The sequence below is a fragment of the Rhyacophila brunnea genome, unplaced genomic scaffold (genome assembly GCF_057557595.1).
Source record: "Rhyacophila brunnea isolate RB1 unplaced genomic scaffold, BYU_Rbru_1.0 scaffold_4, whole genome shotgun sequence".
Lineage (NCBI taxonomy): Eukaryota > Metazoa > Arthropoda > Insecta > Trichoptera > Rhyacophilidae > Rhyacophila > Rhyacophila brunnea.
In genome coordinates, this window is record NW_028233068.1 from 36,648,326 (window position 1) to 36,671,766 (window position 23,441).

Genomic DNA, 23,441 nt, shown 5'->3' on the forward strand with positions numbered 1-23,441 from the left:
TGAATAATAAAATCACATTATTTCATTCATTGTATAACCGAGTGGTATTCAAAGTTTGCTCCACAGCGCCGCCCCGATGCCAATGGCCAGGCTAGTTTGGAACAAAATAATAATTCTAGATAATCATAATTTAATGCGATGCATGATCACAATGATAGATTCGTATGCGTCGGTAGCTATTTTCTTTAGACGATAACTTATGTCTTGAGATATTCTGGGTTAGGACTGTTTCATCGAGTCAAGCCTATCCTGCACCATTAGCGAGGGGTGCAAGAAAGACTAGTAAATGCGCTCCCTAAAGACAGACTTTTTAATGATTTACTTTGCAATTTGTTTTTGAAACTATATTTTTATTGTATAAAATTATATTTTCATTTCATGTAAAATGGAATTCTACTAAGTAAATGCTAACTCAATTAATAGTATAAAATTATGTTCTTTTTGTTATTATTATTGTCGTCTTCTCTCTTGTGAGAGTAATAATTGTTATAATGTAAATCTTATGTTGTGAACGTCTTGAATTTTGATTTATGTTCGTTATGGTGGCCATTTTCTCCTTTATTTTACCACTGTGTCCTTGGGGCTTAGTTTTTTTAACCATCATTTTGAAATGCGTATTTCATTTACCCTATGTTGTAATTTTGAAGAAAAAAAAACAGAAAAGTTGAATGTACTTACTTACCCAAAACACTGCACGGAGTTAATTGTGATAAGGACACTCCAGTATGGCAGCTCGATAGAGTTTGAAAAAAATGTCTCGAAACTGATTCTGAAGAGGAAAGTTTCAATTAGCTGCTCATAGCAGTGAAAGAATATTAGTACACTAAAAGCACTGTGAAACAAAAAATTAGAAACCACTGCTTTAACCAGTCTATTTATAGTATGACTATGTATTCATATAAGGATGATAGTAACTAAACTTTACTTAAAAAGTATTTTTTTTGCTGATAATAATAACATTATGTTAATGTTGATTTGACATTCTAACTATTTTGGTCTGAAAATTCTCAAGATAAAAAATAACAGGAAATCGTTGTGATGTTATTTTTCATTGGCTACGCTTTGCTAGTTGTTTTCCATGCTTGAATGATTTTATAATCATTTTTTACCATTGTTTTGTGTTAGTATATTATTATTGGAATATCTCAGATGTCTGCAAACATTCTTGTTGAACAGCCATATTTTAAATATCAGTTACTACACCAAATAACCTGTGCTATTCCAACATAGCGCTCAACTTTTAGAATCAGTCACATTCCTCACATCGATGACTGTATTACTCAGTATTCACATTATGCACCATTCCTTTTGCTCGCCATATAGACAAACCATAATAATAACAGTAGACATAGGCTGTGGAGAACAAAAATAATACACACATTTTCAGTTATACTTATTTGTTTCCACTGAACTAAGAATACAAATTGCAGATGGTTTTTAAAATTTCATTAAATCCTGCGTAAACCAAACCACAATAGATAAAAAATATTCTTTTATCCATAAAATATCGTAAAGTTATGTATGATGGAAAGGCATAATTTTAGATATTTTATAGATGGAAGAATATTTTTTATGTAATTTCTATTATGGTTTGCTTTAGGCAGGGTTTAATTGAATTTTAAAAACTAACTAATATTTACTATCTGGAATTTGTATTCTTAGTTCAATGATAGATATTTTAAAGCAGCTCACTCATTTATGTGTTCTGAAGTCTAATTGCAATTTTCTTTTTCCAATTGTTCAACACCATGATATACAAAATTGGAGCTCAGCTATTCTTTCCACGTTAATTCCAGCATTTCAGATATGCCAGTGTCGATGTGAAATGGAGAAAATTTAAATTGATTGACCTTGGCATCGAGAGGATTTGTAACAGAAGCTAGGATCGCCATTACTATTTTTATATTCCAGACAAGGAAATTCCAAACAGAAAAAAAACCATCATATTTTCAACCCTGTGAATAGTCATTGTTTCTCGGTATTGTGACAAGTTATGGACATATGTTGGTTTTATTTTTAGATTTAATTTTTCTATAGAGCTGCGCACATATCAAAGTACCACTTGTGGCTTGCGTGCCGCAGTTTGCTGACTCTAACCTAACCATCTATATTTTTACAAAAGCCTGTTTGTGAATATTGAACTACTTATTATTGCACACCCAAGGAGTTCTTTCAATACATACAGTAATAATTTTTCATTGTGACTGTCTTCACAAATTTGATCTTTTGGTTAAATGCAATAAGTTTGTTTTTATACAAATAAAATATGAGCATCTATGATGACAAAATATGGACCATGTGGAATATGAGCGTTCTTTCTTGCTTATATGAAAGTATAGGAAGCAGTGTAATCATTGTTTCTTAACTTACTCTAATGCTGCTTTCTCACTTGGTGATTTTTCATTTAACTGTATGTTGAATAAAAGTTAAAGGTCAATAATTGATAAGTGAGAACCATATTTCAACAAAGTTAATCAATTTATAAATTGAATTATATGAAGTCGAGGTACCTACATACTTTCTACTTTTGTCGATTTAATAGTGAATTGTCATTGGAGTCAAATGCTTGCCTAGCAAGCTGCCTAGCTGGAGTATCCAATGTGATTACAACTCACATCAGCACATCAAACTTGTTTGTTTCACTCGAAACCATCTCGATTACGACTATCGGTTCAATTTAAAAATCGATACGTGGGAACATTCCTTTCAATTTATTGTTCAACATTCAAAAGACAGTTTAATGAAAAAAATCGCCATGTGAGAATGCGACATAATACCCCGTTTACGCATGCACGGATTTACTGCTGACAGTACATATTATCGTGGCCATAACAAAAAAATGCATGCGTAAACACATATCGTGAATATTGCAAGATTGCATGCATGTATTAAAAATTTCAGAAGCTTCTGAATTTTCACGTGACAATTGGACTGTGGAACGATAGTAGCGAATCTGCTGGTAAAAAAACAAACTACACCGCACAGAGACTCATTTTGGGGTTAACTGATTTTCACGACCTGTCAAATAGTACCATACAATGACAACACCGCGTCTCGCTTTCTCTTGAAGAATGAGATTGGTGAGACAGTCAACACTATTACGTGTAAACAGTTATTATTGCGATAGTTTAAAATACACACTTGGTGCAAGTAAATCCATGCATGTGTACAGATGCTATAAGGTTTGGTAAATTGAATACGTTATTACGTTCTGCCTATAAATGCGTTTTACTTGGAGTGATCTTAAACAACTTATAAACTGGGATATAGTATTATTCTCGTTTGACTTAATAATTATTAATAGTTAAAAAAAAATTCAAACAATTATTTTCGAAACTTCGCTTCATTTCATTGCATTATAAACACTCTTTACATCCATTATATTATTTTATCTTTTTCCATGGTTATTCCTTACCTACGTTAGGCCTTCTTATGACATCTGTTGATTGAATATTGAAACAATTTTTAGTGGGTACAATGGCGTATAATAATTATATTAACCCATGACTTAAAATTATTTTAACTCATGGGCCTAAAACAGTCCTAACACTATTGTTTCAGCTGGGGGTGTAATTATTAATTTTGGTGGATTTAATTAAATAATGGTGGGCAAAGCTGTCGAAGAACAAAAATATTCTGCAAAACGTTATCATTATTTTACTGATATGGGTATATTTTATCTTAGCTTTGTGTATTTTTCCTCTATCTTTGTGGTTAATGGTTTCTTGCAATAAATTAGAGATTCTGTTTAATAAACTAAAATAAAATAATTTAATAAACAATAATGTAACTGCCTACTTATCAGTGGCGAAGAGTGCTTATTGGATGTGGTAAGCGATGGGTAATAGAAAATCGTTCACAATAGCCTAGCGGTTATGCATCAAACAAATTCACATGCTGTTTTTCAATGTCTATTTGGACCCAACAGAAAGTTAATTAAACATCTTACCGTATTGACCTAAATACAGTGACGAGTCTGGGTGTTAATTCATAAGTTTTTCTAGGGAGGAAGAGGATTGATTTTTGTGTGTTATGGTTGCAAAAAACGTCATAAGCATTAACCTCATGTTCATCGAGCCTTCACTTCTTAGATAGATATGAATCAACATTAATATCATATAGATTTTTTTGCTAAGAATCTTTTTCACTGTGATCCATGATATAATAGTGCCAAGGGTCCCGTCTATGAACCCTTGGTTGCAGGATTGATTCCTACGTTTGGTAAAAATTATAATAAATGTAGTTTATCATTGTGTAAAAGATTCAGCGCATCGGACCAATGGGTTGGGCGAATGATTAGCATCCATTCCTTGTAAAAGTAATGCTTTGTAATGTAGGTTCGTAAGTTAATCTGGTATGTACAAATTTAACGAATTTTTCATGGCTGCTGCTCTAGTTAAAATGTGCATTTTGCAAAAACAAATATTTAATCATTCTGCCATAGATTAAATATAAAACAGATGTAGTGAGCTCTTGCTGGAAATATCACGTTGCAGCGTCGGTTTTTCCCCTGACCCTGTGCTTTCCGCTGCAACGTCTGCTGCAAACATTATTATAAAATGGATACGCCCAGTTCATAATATCAGCCAATCACTGCTTCGCTTATGGATCGACCCACTCATGTTACAGATGTCACATCATTCAAAGGGAAATTATATGAGGCATCTAATGACAAAAACCCATGTCTATTATATGTGCAATTTCACGTCTATAACTTCTGAAACACCCCAAAATCATACAAAAAAATTGTTTCAAAATCTAACGATTTACAGAAACCGATTATTTCAAGTGATAGAAATAATGGTTAATAAGCTAATAGAAATACTTATGCATATCGTTCTAGTGACACGAACAAAAACGCCGACCTTCAGTTAGTGTTTGGGGCAGAGTATGGTTTAACGACATAACTATACAAATCTAGCCTTGTAGTCAATTCTACTTCTCAATAGCCTTGCGACAACCTCACGACACGGTTCAGACAGGATATATAAGTCCCATGGTTCTAAACTATGGAAGAATCAAGAATGAAATCTTCAAAAAGACCATGAACAGGTAACCACTAGCGTAATCGTTTAGTATTAGGAAGTAAAATGTATGTTGTTAACCTTTTCTTTGTAAATGTAATAAAATTTTACGTAAAAAATCTTCGCCTCCGAAAATCAAGAGTGCTCCAGTGTAATTGGAACGCTGTGACCACAGACCTCGAAATGTCACGTCGTAAAATATTAGCGCGATGTATTTTTTAATATAAATTTCCGGGAAATCTCCATTAAACTTAGAAAATAAGTTATGGAAGAGATTGTTTACGTAAAATTTAGCAAGTACATGCTTCAATAACTTTTATAGCAATAATGGAAATGTATGAAAATTGAAAAAGAAAATTGAATATTTATAAATTTATATACTGTATAATTGTGAATAAAGAATTTTTATACTAATTTTATCAATACAAGGTAGAAGCTAACTACCGTTATAAAAATATTGTAAACGCGTACCTATACTTATAGACGCGTAATTATAATTATAGATTTTGTTAATGCTATAACTTGCTGACTATAATGAATATTGTAAAAGTAACAATTGGAAAAACTTAAGATTCTGGTATAGATGGGTTTCTACCCATAAACAATAATAAATCTTAATCGCATCCTAAGTAATAAAAGAATCAAATACTGCGACTAAAAATACAAATTGGCGTGTGACCTTGAACTTTAACTGAATTCTGTCCGACTAGAATTTACGGCCCAGCTGTACTGGCTCGCGAGGTAAAAATAGATTCAAGGTTACGTCCATATTACTATATAAAAGTCACTATGCAAGATTAAATAAGTTAGTAACTACTTGTGTATAATATCTTGTTAGGATTAAGCATTTATATATTTAAGTTGAAATGTTAAGTATAATATTATAGTATTTTCTCGTAATAATATTCGTCCGAAAAGTAAATATCGAATGAGAAAGTTTCTGCGGCTCCAAACAGTTTTATTAAAACTTAGTAAAATTCTATTGGCCTAAAAAGGCCAAGAGTGGTGGAAAGGACTAGTACGTGGGTGTCAACCTTTCATTTTGACATTTTAAATTTAAAGACTGCCATTCCCTTATTTAGTACCCGAATACTTATTCCGATACCTCGTTGGAAAGCTAGAAACTTTCCCCTTCGTTTGAACACGAAAAATCATATAAAATCAACTATTTTGCTTACGTCATCCCAACTGCGCATTTAAGGGACATGTTCTAGAGGATGCTTAAAACACCCCTATTAAGTCTTAATTTTGCGAAAATAAAGTAGAGTAAATTTAACCCGACTAAATTAGAAGATATCTCTATTAGAAAGTTGCCAGGAACGGGAGATATACGTAAATTCATCCCGTGAGAGAAAGATATAGATCTGCTATCCCTTACGGACTGTTTCCTGTTAAACCTCTATCCGAAGGGTATAAAAGGCGACCACTTTTCCCGTAAAATCATTAGTTTCTACACTCTTCACCAGCGATCTTCAACAAAGCAGCAGTCCTACCGCGGATATGAGACATGGTTCTCAGTAGTTTTCGTGAATTTTACATACAGTAAGTCCCCATCGACGGGCAAAAAGTAACGCGAATAACTCGTATCTGCCGGTAGTGACGAGCTCGCGGAGTAATCACTTTTTCATTACGCATCGTACGAGGTGACGTAATCGGGATAAATTACGTGATCGGATTTGTTTTATAAAAACAAATTAATAAATTCAGATTATAATAATAAATTTTACAAATCATTTCGGAATTTTAAAATAAACTTTTGAAACTTTATTAAGTAAACATAATTATAAAAACAAATTTTAGTAAATAAATTTGTAAACATAAAAATAAATTTTAGTAAATAAATTTGTAAACATTAACAAACCTTTTGTAAACAAGTTTGTAAACACAAATAAATATTTGTAAACATACTGTGAACATAAATAAACGTTATAAACAACAATAAAATAAATTTTATTCTTTTATAAACCCGATACTATGTGACCGAAGAATAAATTATAATTTTTCTTACAAAAAAAAAATATTTTGTGAAATAAAAATATTCAAAGAATATTTACGTATACATTCTCTGAATTAGGTGTGACTTTTTGGGAACTTGTGGAAGATTTCACAGAGATCCTATAGTGAACAAATAAATAGTTTGCTGATACTTTAATGAGATTTAATTACGGGAACAATGACAGTTAACCTTATTGTGTGACCGTGAACTCTAGTACCTGAATAAATTCGGCACCACACCAGCTGAGAGTTTTATTCGGGAATTCAAAAGTTGTGATACTACAAAGGAGATCCACCTCTCCTAGTTCATCACTAGTCTCCTCAGTGACGGCCCGGTAGCATTATTGAGCTAGCCGTGAGCCGGGTCATGTCATTATGGCGCCCAAATGCGTGCGGCATCTTCAGGTTGCGAAAACCTGAACGATCCTACAACTAAGATCTACTAAAAGATTTTAAAAACAATATATTGTGAAGTGTATCAATCAATTGTGGTTACCTGAGAGGTTTTAAGAACCTTATACCGGAGCTACAAGAGCGATCTACCTCAACTTTATAAATGTGAGTACAATGAAATAAAGTGTAACTCGCATTAACGAGGAACCAGTGATGAATACTTTTGAAAAATATAATTTGGAGAAGAATATATACGTAAAGACAACTATATATAGAATACTTTTCTTGATATACTTGGAAAAGGAAAGAATAAATAAAATAAATACTTTTGGTAATTTATTAGAGTCAGATACCGACATTAAGCAAAAGTATGTCGATGAGACTATCCAAAGGATCTCTCTGACCCTTTTAAACCATAAAGAAAGTATAAAAATAAATTGTGTTACTCACCGTAACAGAAATAATAGAATTAAGAATAAAATGCACAATAAAAATTTCGTGTGAATTTTTAAGCTTTATTCTAAATTAAAAATGAGTACCATACAAGTATAGGTACAAGAACCCAGACAAAGAAAAAAAAATTTGAAAAAAATAAATTTATACTACTTTGTATATTAAAATCTTGATAATTATCATAATTACCGTGACGTCATGGGTATAGGTACATGAAGGCCTGTACCTATTACAATATAAGATTTTAAACGGAGAAGATTGGACGCTTGTAACAGGAGTTGCAAGCCTTCAGGGTTATCAGCGACAAGCAGCGCATGCCCTCCAAAAACTTTAAACGTCGATTGCGGACGAACGGGTGGTCGTAGGAAGCTGAAAATTGGCGCAATCGATAGCTGAATTTTTATATGAATTTACGGTCGAAGGTCCGCTTCTTCCAACTCCAGGGGACGGAGGAATTCGAAGAAATTATGCCGAACCCTGTTCCGGGTCCGAGTGTAGAAGAAGACTTTATATTGGAAGAAGGCTTGCAAAACGCGCAAGTATTCCCCGAAGAGGATTCATTTTTGCAAGTAAGCACGTCGGCTCCCAAACAAAAAATGGCACCACCAGAACCAGCTGTATGTACCCCGTGCCATGTTAAGCCGGAACTCCATTCCACCTATGAGGGTAGCCCAAAGCAGAGCGTTGAGCTTTTTCTCCGACGCTGCAAAGAATATTGCGAAGCTGTGAAGTACCCAGCTGAGAATTGGACAGAGTTGGCTATACGTCAGCTCAGAGGAGAGGCCAAGACTTGGGCCAAGAATATTGACACATCGGACAGTTGGCGGTCGTTTAGTAACGACCTGAAAGAGCACTTCGAATCGCCTTCAAGACGTCGTGCTCAACGAACGGAGCTCGAACATAAAGAGCAAGGACCTCAAGAGGGAGCTTATGGTTTCCTCCTGAAGAAGATGGAATTAGCCGAGGTACTCCTTCCGGAGATGAAGTCGGAAACCCTGGCTTCAACCTTTTATGACCTACTCACTGTGAGCGATCAGATAAGGGTTAATCAAGAGAAATGGAAAACGATGGACGAGCTGCTTGAAGTAGCTCATACACTTCGACCATTGAAATCGGCATTGGCTTCCGTGCCATCTCCAGCAAATGCCGTCAAGGCGAACAATGAAAAGAGGCCCGCTCAGCAAAATACTTGGCGCGAGAAGCCGCGTTCGGTACAAGAGACTAACATGAAATCTGATAAGACCACGGAGGCTGTTGATAAAAGGCCACCACGGCAATCAGACCAGCAAAACGATTTGGAAAGACCTGCGTACCGCCCACGTCCTCGCATTGAAGAGCGAGGCGGTGCCAGACAAAGGCGTTGTCAACATTGTCCTGGCTTCCATGAAAATAAGGATTGCCCAGACAGGCAAGCAGCTCAGCAGACCAGAAAGGAGCCATGAAGACGGCTCGCGGACCGGGTTGATCGTCGATGGCTCCAAGACGACGAACACTGGCGGACCGCCGAAGAGAAGACTCAAGAAGGTGACACGAACGTTCCTCGAACGCCGTTCAGCCGAGTTCTAGCTAGTGACATAGACGCTCTTCTGGCGAATAGGGTTAACTGTGAAAGTGAACTGAAGGACACCCTTCCGGTGAAATCATTTAACCCTAAGGTTCACTGTGAGGTCGAAGCTGGCCCCAGTAACCAAGTTAATCTTTGTACAGGTCCTCTTGTAAAGGATAATAGCGTAAGACCGGAGAAATATCGCAAACACGATATTAAGAATTCTGCTATTAAAATAGTAGAAAATTTTAATCCTTTTACCGGCGGCGAAATAGAATATAAAAAGTTTTTAGATAAATTAGAATTAGGGAGTTATGAAATAAATGTTGGCGGCAAGGAAGAAGGTTATCAAGATAAGCAGTTAAAGACAGCTAGCAGTGGATGCGGCGAAGGTGTAAGCAGTGGCGCTCTTGGTGTGCTGAGAACATCGGCAAACGTAAGTAACTGTAGTCTCGTCGATACTGACGACAGATCTCTTGTAACAAATAATTTAACGAATTATTGTGCTTCCGCTAACCATTTGTGTAAAAATATTAATAGTACTAGTTATACTAAAGCCGAAGCTGGCAGTTTACTTGATATTAATAGCGATGTATGTAGTTTAGATAGTCGACCGTCGTTGCAATCGAGCAACAAAACTTTAGGAAGGGACTTACCTTTTAAATTAGCGAACAGACCCCACGAGGCTGACGTTAAGAATATTATTAGGAAAAGTCGAACTAATCGTCGACTACAAAACATTAATACCTTCGGTAAATTAAGGCGAAATAAACTTAATGAAGAAGAGCTCATAGCATTAGATGACTATAATCGTTATCTTAAACAAAAATCAAGTAAATGTAAGTCCTTTAGTATTAAGAATGTTAAAGATAAGTTACTTAAGCTTAATAAGATTAATTTTGATAATGTTAAGTTTGAATTAAGAAATATGAACTTAATGTACATAGATAAAGCTAGATATAGTGACGAAAGAGTTGTTGTGTATGATCATCGTCTCAAGGGCGGTGATATACTCAATAACGGAGAACAAGAGTTATGGGACTCAGCTACGGCTGCCCATAACCAACAAAGCAAAATTTCTACGGATTTTCTCGGTTCTGTAAATATTTTAGATCCTAGGGACAGGTGTAGTCGGGGGCAGAATTTTGCGGCGTGTCGAAAGACACTACCATCTATAACGACTGCAGACCGTCCAAATAGCGTAGTCAGAAGTACGTGGACAATTGTAGGTAGTACGTTGGATGCGCCGGGTGAAGAGAAATTGCCAACTACTGCAATTGTGCGTAATAAAAATAGTTTACCTCATAAAGATTTAAATATTAAACTTGATAAAAATGTTAGTAATAAGAGTGCTTTGAATACTAGTGTTAAATTGATATACATGATTATGATAGGCGTGATATACATATCAGTGATAAGTGTGATATATTTTAAATTAATGGCGGAGAGAGTGTTGCTAGTTAAGGCATGGGGAAGCGCATGGCTTCCACGCTAAGTCCTTTGCTAGTATTCGGAGCTGCGGTGCGAAATAGTTTGAGGAGAATCTGGCTAATGAAAGAGCAGACGACCCGGTGGTATCACCTACGCCGCTTTCCAAAGCTACCAACGACAGAGACGAGGGAGTGCACGCCCTGTCAGAACGTCGTATGGATGCGCAGGAATGTGCGCGGGAAGAACTACTGGCGAGTTCAGGAACAGATTCCGAACTTAGCGGTGGAGAAGCTGGAGTGGAAAGAATTGTTGACTCGACAATATCAAATGAAGAGATGACCCTTGGCGAGAGGCTGGATGCGTTGGACGCAGTCCTACGGGACGCCCCCATCAAGATAGCGCCCCCCAAGAGAGAATTTAGGAGGATGGGACGATTGGGAGGGCGGACCGACCTCCCGACGCCCGGGAGCAAAGATCAAGGTACTACCTTTGGCGAGTGGCGGGATGCGTTGGACGCAGTCTTACGAGACGCCCCCATCCGGAATGCGCCCCCCAAACGTCAGTATCAGCGTATAGGCCGATCAGGTAAGCGTCGCTCAAAGCGATCGCTACCGCCATCGCCTGTATGCCAAGTCTTTTCTCGAAGCGAAAAAGAAATAAGTCTTCGGGGAGAGCGAAACGAAGAAAGTGTTGCTAATTAAGGCGTGGGGAAGTCCGTGACTTTCACGCTAAGTCCTTATTAGTATTCGGAGCTGCGAAACAAACAAGTCTTCGAGAGGAGCGATAAAGAAATAAGTCTATTATCGAAGCAAACAACAAGTCTTCGAGAGGAGCGATAAAGAAATAAGTCTATTATCGAAGCAAACGACAAGACTTCGTGAGGAGCGATAAAGAAATAAGTCTCTGATCGAAGCGAGAAATGAGCCTTTATCGGAGCAAGCAATAAGACTTCGAGAGGAGCGATAAAGAAGTAAGTCTTTTATCGGAGCGAGCGATAAGTCTTCGAGAAGGGCAAGACGAAAAACGTGTTGCTAATCTAGGCGTGGGGAAGTTCGTAACTTTCACGCTAAGTCCTTATTAGTATTCGGAGCTGCGAAATGAAGACGTGTTGCTAATCTAGGCGTGGGGAAGTTCGTAACTTTCACGCTAAGTCCTTATTAGTATTCGGAGCTGCGAAATGAAGAGAGCGTTGCTAATTTAGGCGTGGGGAAGTTCGTAACTTTCACGCTAAGTCCTTATTGGTATTCGGAGCTGCGAGAAATAAGTCTCTTGATTGGGATTGATTTCGAATTCTGTAGAATGTAATATATAGCTAGGAGTATTGGGCGTTAGATTAAATAGGTTTAAATGACCCTATGTGATTTAATATTAAAGGTATTGTCAGGGGAGTCTCCCTGGCATATCATGGTACTATGCCGTAATTTCTAGTAAGCGGGAACGTGGTTCGCGACGGGAAGTCGAAATCTACTTCTGTCCATGGGTCGTAAAGGGAGCGTCTCCGTGAGCCCTCTTCCTTGCGGTTGTCCCTCGGCAGGAAAAGCAGTAGTCGTCCCATACAGCACTCACCGTCCTCAAAAATAAAATTTTTAACTTCAGAATTATTACAATGTATAATTTTCTTTTATTAATTAAAATTTTAAGACCTGAATCTGGGCGAATATTAATTACAAAAAGTAAAAGAAAAACTTTGTGTGCATGCGCAGATTTTGTGTATTTTATTTTGAATATGCTTTACTGTTGCTTTATCGCTTTGCATTTTTACGGTGTCCTGAGGTGTTGCAATGGTGAATTGAGACTAGACATATACAGTTATGTCTTTATTAAGGGTGGGCATTTGACACGAACAAAAACGCCGACCTTCAGTTAGTGTTTGGGGCAGAGTATGGTTTAACGACATAACTATACAAATCTAGCCTTGTAGTCAATTCTACTTCTCAATAGCCTTGCGACAACCTCACGACACGGTTCAGACAGGATATATAAGTCCCATGGTTCTAAACTATGGAAGAATCAAGAATGAAATCTTCAAAAAGACCATGAACAGGTAACCACTAGCGTAATCGTTTAGTATTAGGAAGTAAAATGTATGTTGTTAACCTTTTCTTTGTAAATGTAATAAAATTTTACGTAAAAAATCTTCGCCTCCGAAAATCAAGAGTGCTCCAGTGTAATTGGAACGCTGTGACCACAGACCTCGAAATGTCACGTCGTAAAATATTAGCGCGATGTATTTTTTAATATAAATTTCCGGGAAATCTCCATTAAACTTAGAAAATAAGTTATGGAAGAGATTGTTTACGTAAAATTTAGCAAGTACATGCTTCAATAACTTTTATAGCAATAATGGAAATGTATGAAAATTGAAAAAGAAAATTGAATATTTATAAATTTATATACTGTATAATTGTGAATAAAGAATTTTTATACTAATTTTATCAATACAAGGTAGAAGCTAACTACCGTTATAAAAATATTGTAAACGCGTACCTATACTTATAGACGCGTAATTATAATTATAGATTTTGTTAATGCTATAACTTGCTGACTATAATGAATATTGTAAAAGTAACAATTGGAAAAACTTAAGATTCTGGTATAGATGGGTTTCTACCCATAAACAATAATAAATCTTAATCGCATCCTAAGTAATAAAAGAATCAAATACTGCGACTAAAAATACAAATTGGCGTGTGACCTTGAACTTTAACTGAATTCTGTCCGACTAGAATTTACGGCCCAGCTGTACTGGCTCGCGAGGTAAAAATAGATTCAAGGTTACGTCCATATTACTATATAAAAGTCACTATGCAAGATTAAATAAGTTAGTAACTACTTGTGTATAATATCTTGTTAGGATTAAGCATTTATATATTTAAGTTGAAATGTTAAGTATAATATTATAGTATTTTCTCGTAATAATATTCGTCCGAAAAGTAAATATCGAATGAGAAAGTTTCTGCGGCTCCAAACAGTTTTATTAAAACTTAGTAAAATTCTATTGGCCTAAAAAGGCCAAGAGTGGTGGAAAGGACTAGTACGTGGGTGTCAACCTTTCATTTTGACATTTTAAATTTAAAGACTGCCATTCCCTTATTTAGTACCCGAATACTTATTCCGATACCTCGTTGGAAAGCTAGAAACTTTCCCCTTCGTTTGAACACGAAAAATCATATAAAATCAACTATTTTGCTTACGTCATCCCAACTGCGCATTTAAGGGACATGTTCTAGAGGGTGCTTAAAACACCCCTATTAAGTCTTAATTTTGCGAAAATAAAGTAGAGTAAATTTAACCCGACTAAATTAGAAGATATCTCTATTAGAAAGTTGCCAGGAACGGGAGATATACGTAAATTCATCCCGTGAGAGAAAGATATAGATCTGCTATCCCTTACGGACTGTTTCCTGTTAAACCTCTATCCGAAGGGTATAAAAGGCGACCACTTTTCCCGTAAAATCATTAGTTTCTACACTCTTCACCAGCGATCTTCAACAAAGCAGCAGTCCTACCGCGGATATGAGACATGGTTCTCAGTAGTTTTCGTGAATTTTACATACAGTAAGTCCCCATCGACGGGCAAAAAGTAACGCGAATAACTCGTATCTGCCGGTAGTGACGAGCTCGCGGAGTAATCACTTTTTCATTACGCATCGTACGAGGTGACGTAATCGGGATAAATTACGTGATCGGATTTGTTTTATAAAAACAAATTAATAAATTCAGATTATAATAATAAATTTTACAAATCATTTCGGAATTTTAAAATAAACTTTTGAAACTTTATTAAGTAAACATAATTATAAAAACAAATTTTAGTAAATAAATTTGTAAACATAAAAATAAATTTTAGTAAATAAATTTGTAAACATTAACAAACCTTTTGTAAACAAGTTTGTAAACACAAATAAATATTTGTAAACATACTGTGAACATAAATAAACGTTATAAACAACAATAAAATAAATTTTATTCTTTTATAAACCCGATACTATGTGACCGAAGAATAAATTATAATTTTTCTTACAAAAAAAAAATATTTTGTGAAATAAAAATATTCAAAGAATATTTACGTATACATTCTCTGAATTAGGTGTGACTTTTTGGGAACTTGTGGAAGATTTCACAGAGATCCTATAGTGAACAAATAAATAGTTTGCTGATACTTTAATGAGATTTAATTACGGGAACAATGACAGTTAACCTTATTGTGTGACCGTGAACTCTAGTACTTGAATAAATTCGGCACCACACCAGCTGAGAGTTTTATTCGGGAATTCAAAAGTTGTGATACTACAAAGGAGATCCACCTCTCCTAGTTCATCACTAGTCTCCTCAGTGACGGCCCGGTAGCATTATTGAGCTAGCCGTGAGCCGGGTCATGTCACTAGTTTAAAAATAAAATATGATAGAAAAAAGAAACTAACACACAAAAATGTAATTTCCTACTAATATCGAAATGTGCAATTATTGGTTATTATTAGATTCCTCATACATTCAATTAAATATGGAATAAATATTGTTTGTGTCATACTTCCATGTGATAACTAATGTGATGATAGCTTTGTTTTACCTTCATATAATTGTTTTTGCATATTTGCCATTAACACACAAACTGGCATACTAAACAATCTCTCAATTAAAACCAGCTGTGTTTCATGCTTGCATTGTGCAAAGTTATTGTGGGATTTTTAAAATCATTTTCTGTTATTAATTTTACACAACCGATAATGATGTTATTATTTCTTTTTTTCTAGGTGGCAGCGACATGTTGCCCGAAAAGACACCTTTCCTAGCATCGGAGCCAGTACGGTTGACACCGGCATGGGAAGAAAGCAACCTTCCCAATGATCAACTCAACCTTAAAGGTGAATCTAATATTTTTCAACATCTCTAATCTAATAGACCATGGCTCCCCAACCTTTACATTGCCAAGTAACCTGAGACCTCCCTGCCAGATTTACATAGACACATATTTATCTGGATGAAGAAAACACATAAAAAACAAGTTATAATAATTATAATATGGACTATTGTACTTGTAGCTGGTGAAGCAGCATCAAAATTTGCAGTTCAATGTTAAAAATCCCTCTCACAAAGTTATGTGGAGACGAATAGAATTTAACATGGATCCAAGAATTACTCCTTCATTGGGAATGCTGGCTATATTCAGAGAAGCAAAAGGGTTTCTTACCAGTGCAGTATTGTTCAGAGATGTACTGCTGAAATTACATTTCAAGGGAATCACTGTGACAAGTAATCTTCACTTTTAGATTCTCATTAGCCCTGTCTACATTCAAACATTTTTCCTTCGCTAGATGAACGTATCACAGTGCATGCGTAGCCTGCGCATTGCCTGCCTCAAACCGGTTTCAATATGGCCGTTTTTCATGATAAAAGTGCTGGCGCACGTAGTTTCATCACCAATGGACAACTTTTCAACATCATCTCGGTGTTGCCAATCGAATGATACCGCGAAAAATGCATAATAGTATACTATACCATAATTTTACGCCAAATAAACAAAAAATACTATAATTTTGAAGGATTCATAAGCATAAAATGTTCTGTGTAAGTACTACAGTTTTTTCAAAATACTATATTTTTTACATCTTGGTATTAAAATCAGCATTATAAAAATATGACAACACTGCTTCCCGTGAAAAATTGAAAACTATTTGGCGTACAAGTTTAAACAGTTTGCACAGTGCGTAACACGCTTTCCACTTAAAAGCGTACGCAAAACTACTCTGTGTTAAAACCAGAAAAGTTCATGTGAAGTGGAAGATGAAGTAATCAAATGTAGACATAGCTATTCAGTTCGCTTTCAAATTCCTCTTATCAGAGTTTTTCAGCTTTAATATTAATGTTTGAAGACCAGTTGAGGGTTTAACCATTCTTGGGCCGTATCCATAGCACCAATTGGACCCCCCATAGTTTTTTTAAACAAAAATACACTGCCTATCACTTACCTATATATAAATGGTGAGAAAAACTGGATTTCATAATTTATTATATGTATATTAGGTAAATGGATGATATTAATATATTCTGAGTAGGTAACTCGGGTAGGTACTCATATTTCCTTGCATCATCAATTTTACATGTAAGATGATATAAATAGCTGCAAACCATTAAATTGATTCCTTTCTCTTCTCCAATTCCACAATAATTAATGTATCACACATCAAAATACGGCTTAAATAATTTTTTTCACTATTCCTAATTTTTTGTTTTCTTTAATTATATTAATATTATAACATACATATCTGAGTGTTTGTCTTTCCATCAGTAAAATAAATAATATGTTTCATTTTATTCAATATATTGGTGAAAACTGGATTTGAAAACAATTCCTTACAAAGGAACTATTCTTCTAACCTCTTCTGTGGGTCTATTCTATACTTATCGACTGCTAAAGTGATAAAGTGATAAATACGACGGCTAACTACAGTAGGTTTGTATGAAAGTATTAGCACATATTGTAACAATTACAATAAGTTGGTTGTAATTGTTGCAATAAGTGCTATATTTTAACAGCACCTCTCTTGACTGTGATAAAATTTAGATCGAGATAGACAGTTTTGACTGTTTAGATGGCTAACTTATTGTAACAATTATAATACCTCAATACAAATATGTAATAAATACTATCACTTTAGCAGTCAATAGTCGCCTTGTGTATAGAATAGACCCGCTGGTTGGAGGGACCCATGTAATATTTTGCAAAATCAGCATAAGCCTGTGGCATTTCAAGGTTCCACAGTACATGGGTAGGAATCACTGGTGTAAAGTGACAAGTTACAGCCGTTTTGTGTTTAATAGGATTACCAAAATCAATGATAATTTATTATATGACTGTCATGGACTATTTTAATGTCTTTTTTAGCCTTTAAAATGATGACCACAAAATGTACTTTAGAAACAAAACAAAAAATCCCCTATGATATCATTGCCCAGAATGATCCAATTTTTATTACTTAAATGGCAGAGGGTGTCATCATAGAAAACATTTGGGCACTATATTTTTTTTTATTGTAACAATGAATTTACTGATAATTCTCTGAAATGTAGATTAAACTTACAACATTTATCAAAAGAAACAAAAAAGATCTAATCTTCACAAGAAATTCAAAAAAAGAAGTTTTACTACACTATCTTGATACTATGAAACAAATAAATTCATACAATGTAGAAAGTGAAAACTCCAACTGAACCAAGAAAATAAAGAAAAATTGGTTTCATTGGCTAAATTTAAAAAAAAGTTAAACGTTGCAAGACGAGAAATAAAATTTCCAATAATATCACAACCATCATTTTGTAAAAGTTGACATGCCCTGCTATGCCTGGATGAATGTATGGTTTTTCCACATTATGAAAGTTATCTCCTGGGAAAAAAGGCATAGCCAATATTTTGGTACAAAGGAATTTATTACATATAATTATTAATTAATAGTGGAGTGGAGAAGTCTTTACATGCTCTTGCTGATCACCACTTGCACAGTCCGGTGGGAGGGTCAATTGATTTTAAGAATGTTTTTTTCATAATCATAAATATTGTGTTGGATAAAAAGATCCCAGTTACTGCTGATACACACCACTCACCTACCAAAGGGATTTCCTAAGAATGTCATCGGGCAACAGAGCAGTCAACCTCCTTCCTCTCGCCAGGAGGCACCTATATACACAGTGTCGAGGGATCTTGATGTTTCTTTTTAAGAGAATTGGTTGCTATCCATTCAATAAAACACCCTTTGGGTCCAAATAAAACATGAATTTTATCCAGCCAATGAGATTTGAAATCGCGTCCGATCAATCAGAAGTGCCATGTACTAACCTCTGATACACACTAACTAAATAATATAAATTTCTTTTGTTTTGTAGCATATTGTTACTTTTATAAAGCAGCTTATTTTAGATTGTGTAAAAATAAATATTTTTTTATGCGGTAGGATGATCTCAGCAGTATCTTTTTGATTACAAGAGACAACAATATTATGTTTAAAGAAATATAAGGTTTGATAATATATAATTAAAAATAGGCAATTACATAGATTTACCAAATTATATTAGAGAAAAAAATCATATACTTTTATGCCTTTTCACTTGCCCCCTTTTGCCAATGCATGACTGAAGTTTGAGTTATGATTTTCGAGTCAAATTTCATGTGAACGGCAATACTTATGTAATTTATTGATCTTTGCAGTCACATTAAAATATCAGACATGTGACATGACCTGCCACTAATAAAACACACAACTTTTATTCTTTTCATGAGAACAATGTGGCTTGCCTACAAGGACTGGATAGCTCTTTATTCATTTCCAATATTAGAAAATTACAATACAGTGTATTCGGAATGTTGCCAATCGTACTATAATTATAGTATTTGTTCTATAATTTTGGTGATCAATAATTTAAATGCTCAGTCATATTTATGACATAAACATTATAACTTTCTTACCCATAGCCAGAAATGGTACCTACTTTTCTTACATTATAATGCCAGTACCTACCTGAAACTTTTTGCACATTGGTTACATCGTCATGTATGTACTGTAATAATGCAGAAGATTTAGTTGATGAGTGTATCATTTCAATTCATATAATAATTAGAAATAATATAATATGTTATACCCGGTTTACACGTACATGGATTTACTGCTGACAGTACGTATTATCGCGGCCATAACAAGAAAATGTACGTGTAAATATGTATTAATTAACCTGCAGTTGCAAGATTGCATGGATGAATCAAAAAAGTTCGGCTTCTGAATTTTCATGTAATAGTCGAGAATTTTTTGATCTGCGCCTGCGCAGTAGAACGATAGTGGCGAACCTGCCAGGAAAAAAAACTAACTATGAACGAATTTTGGGGTTAACCGATTTTCACTACTTGTCAAGTGGTTGAAAAACAGTGTGTTTCGCTCACTCTTTAAGAATAAGATTGGAGAGACAGTCAGGACTTTTATGTATAAACAGTTATTGTCACGATAGTTTAAAATACACACGATTGCTAACCAGTAAATCCATGCACGTGTACAGGCGCTATAATGTTAAGTATGATGTTTTTGGCAATGTGAAATATAAGTAGATACAGCGAGAAACTGAGTATTTTGGTCTGGGGAATTACCCAATTTCTTTTCATATTCGTCGAAGGGGCCCATGAATATCTGTATGTGAACAATGTTTTCCATCTATGGCGAAATACAAAAAATGGATATTTGTAAAAGAAGATTTTGAATGTTCGCGTAAAATGTTTGTGAACAGTTTTTATACAATGTTCATTTGTTCATGCCTTGATTGTTTATACGCCAAAACCAGCTTAAAACGTTACAGAAATATCGAGATAATTAAGAAAAAGTCTGAATTTGAAGGTTTTTGGGCCAAATATTATCAATCTTAATTAAAAGCCGGGTGTTCATGATATCAGCGTGACTCCAGAAATACAGGTAATTACGGTACATTCTAAAGGTAATAACAATATAGAATTTATTGAATTTCACCTACTTATAATTATATTACCTAGAGTGGTAACAAAGTTACACTTTTAAATTTTTTCACAGTTCTACAAGACGAACAAATTAATACTAAATGGGAAAAAATTCAATTCGCAGGTGGTGAGGAAAATCCTTTCTACCTACATATTATTTGTTTCGCAAAGACGAATAACATTTTTATGAAGAAAAAAAACTTTTTTATTTTTTTTTTCGTAGGGGTTTCTAACATTATTTAGGAATAGGTACCAAAAATTGGGTTTGTGAATGTGAAAATCTATTGAGAATTTCTACACCAACACATTGACTGCTGACTGGATAATTACTTTTTAATTACCATATTTAAATAGCATGCTAATTATATCGAATGGCCACCTAATCTTACGCACTGGGCGTGTCTTTAGCGTCCAATGTATTAAAAATGGTCAAAAGTATTTGGTGCGAAATATTATAATTTTTTAATTTCGGAATTTCTTGAATGCCCTGTTATTTTTTTTGTGAGAAACAAAAAACCTATACATTTTCAACCAAAGAATGTGTACTATAATTCAGATGGCAACCATGGGATACACTGATCATTATTATTCTTCTCATTTCTCTTGATCAGTACAGTCAGATAGTGGTGCTACTCTGTTAATATTTGAAGATATTCTAAGTAATTATCATTGTTTTTATTTTTCATGCTAGGTTTGTAAGCCGAAACTAACTTTGTTATTTAATTTTGTTTCAGGAGTGACCATGGAAACAGCGGCTTTAGAAGTCGACCCTCCTTCAGACAAGAGCAATCTGGTGTACCTCACAATGGTGCTGCACGGAATCGGTACTCTCACAGCGTGGAATATGTTCATCACCGCTAAAGAATATTTCGTTTCTTATAAGGTACATATGTTCATTTCTTTTTAATTTATTTCTTTACATTCTTCCTACTGAACATTGGATGTGTACTTCAGTGTATCACCGGAAGCATGTATGCGTGGCGCTCAACCTAATACTCTGTACAGACAGACTTGACCACTCATGCCAATCGTCACGAGCAGTCATCTAAACTTAAATAACTATTACATGCAACTAACTATTCGAATACCAATTCAATTGTTTTGATGCTTGTTTTTTATCGGTTTATAAAATATGATGTTTGGTAATGTTAACCCATAGCTTATGGGCCGCACAAAATTGTGTTTTTGCTAATTACTTTTCAAATGCAAATTAACACGTTAATTACAAAATTAATTAAAAGGGCCCGTAAGCATTGTGTTAATAACTATAAGTGGGTAAACTAGAAAATATTTATTGGTGACTGGTGGCTACACCAACAGTTTTCCCTCATATTTTCTACCTCGAAAATATCATTGCCAACTATCGGAGATTGCATTTGGTCAAGTAATTCTATTTACTAGAATATTATTTTGGTTTTGTATTATTATTGTATAAGTAATAAAACCCACGATGGCCGCGTGGCTTAAGGGCCGGTCTATAGTGTCGAGGGTCCCAGGTTCGAATCCTGGGTCTGGCAAGTACACAAATTGTTTTTCAATTTGTGTATGAGTCAGAGTATGGACCTAATAGGTTGAGCAAGTGGCTGACATCCATTTCTCGTAAAAATAAAATCTGTTAATACAAACCTCCACTCTGTGGAGGCCCATATGATCCTATTGGGATCGGACATGGTGAAAAGAAAAAGAATAAAATCATGAAAGTCAGGAGACTTTTTTATGAAAGTAAACATCAAACTGACAACATTTCACGAGCCTAATGCCGGGTCCACACTGGCAACATATCGCCGGCAACCTCGTTAAATTTTACGATAAGTATGATAATTATCGTAAAATTTAACGAGGTTGCCGGCGACATGTTGCCAGTGTGAACCCGGCATAATACTACAAGGTTCTAAGTATCCGTCCTTGAGAAAGCAGTCATCACACATGGATGGCCAATACCCGACAAGATCATTAAAGGTGTTGTTTAATGGATCACCATTCACGAAACTAACCTAATACAAATACATATTCGCAATTGAACGACATTTTATTACAGATCCGATACAATTTTTTTTTTCATTATAAACCCATGTGACAATCATGATACATGACGTCGCATTTCGCTTTTTTTTTGTATTTCACGTCATATTCTTTTAACAGACAACAGATTAATCATTGCTTACTACACATGATGCAATTGAAGTTCATGTCAAATGGATTCATAATTTTTCTGAAAATTAAAAATGTAGAACTGTGAATAATTCCTAAAATCAAGTACTATGTTTCAACGTGTGCAGTTTTTTATGCTTTATTATTTCTCATTTTCAGCTTAGTGATGAATATACGGGGGCTCATCATGTGTATGCAGATAATTTCCTTGCCTATTTAGGACTCTGTTCACAAGTACCTAATTTACTACTCAACTGGTTGAATATTTTTATTGAAATCAAGTAAGTCATCAAATTACAATTCTCTTTTTAGCCATGTCTAGCCAGGTTAGCCAGTCCACAATAATGTTGAGCTGAGATAATGGCACTTTAGCAACAACATGATATTAAAAATGTATGTAAAATTGTAAATAGTATTTTATTCCAAGAATATTTTTTTTGCGGCTTGGCTATTTTCAGCAGAACGTAGAGAAAACCTTGCATCTGATCTATATCATATCTCATTTTTTTATTTTTTGTGGACTGACTACTTTCTGCATAACTATGTCCAGTTGTAGTACTACTTTACATTTTGTTTTGTCAGTCAAAAATAAATATTCTATAAGTATGTAAATTTTATGATCTTTTACACGCACTAGAGCAGCGTTTCACAATTAATTTTCACATATTTTTAATGTAGACTATTATTTTATATAATTAGTCAGATGTATAAAGTCAGGTGTCACATTCAGAAGAGAGCAAATTGTAAATTAATGCTAACATCCATGTTTGCTCCTAATCAGAGCATATTTATATATTTTAATTTTAACACAATAGCAGTGTAGTTAGTAATATAAGTGAAACAATCATAAACACCCAGACTCACCGGGAATCGAACCCGGAACCTCCAGGTGAAAGTCCACCGCCCTACACACTGGACTTACGGGGGGCATGGACATCCTCAGAGTCGTGGTTACAGA

The 23,441-nt window shown here is 34.8% G+C and overlaps 1 protein-coding gene across 1 annotated transcript in view; it reads left to right on the forward strand.

Annotated features, from left to right (window-relative positions):
- The window catches only part of Ent2 (Equilibrative nucleoside transporter 2), a 58,164-nt gene that overhangs the window by 23,713 nt on the left and 11,010 nt on the right, over positions 1-23,441 (forward strand). The window contains exons 3-5 of the mRNA XM_085954782.1: positions 15,597-15,707; positions 21,067-21,215; positions 22,643-22,764. Coding sequence (XP_085810908.1) covers positions 15,597-15,707; positions 21,067-21,215; positions 22,643-22,764 — 382 coding nt within the window. The remainder of the gene's footprint in view (positions 1-15,596; positions 15,708-21,066; positions 21,216-22,642; positions 22,765-23,441) is intronic.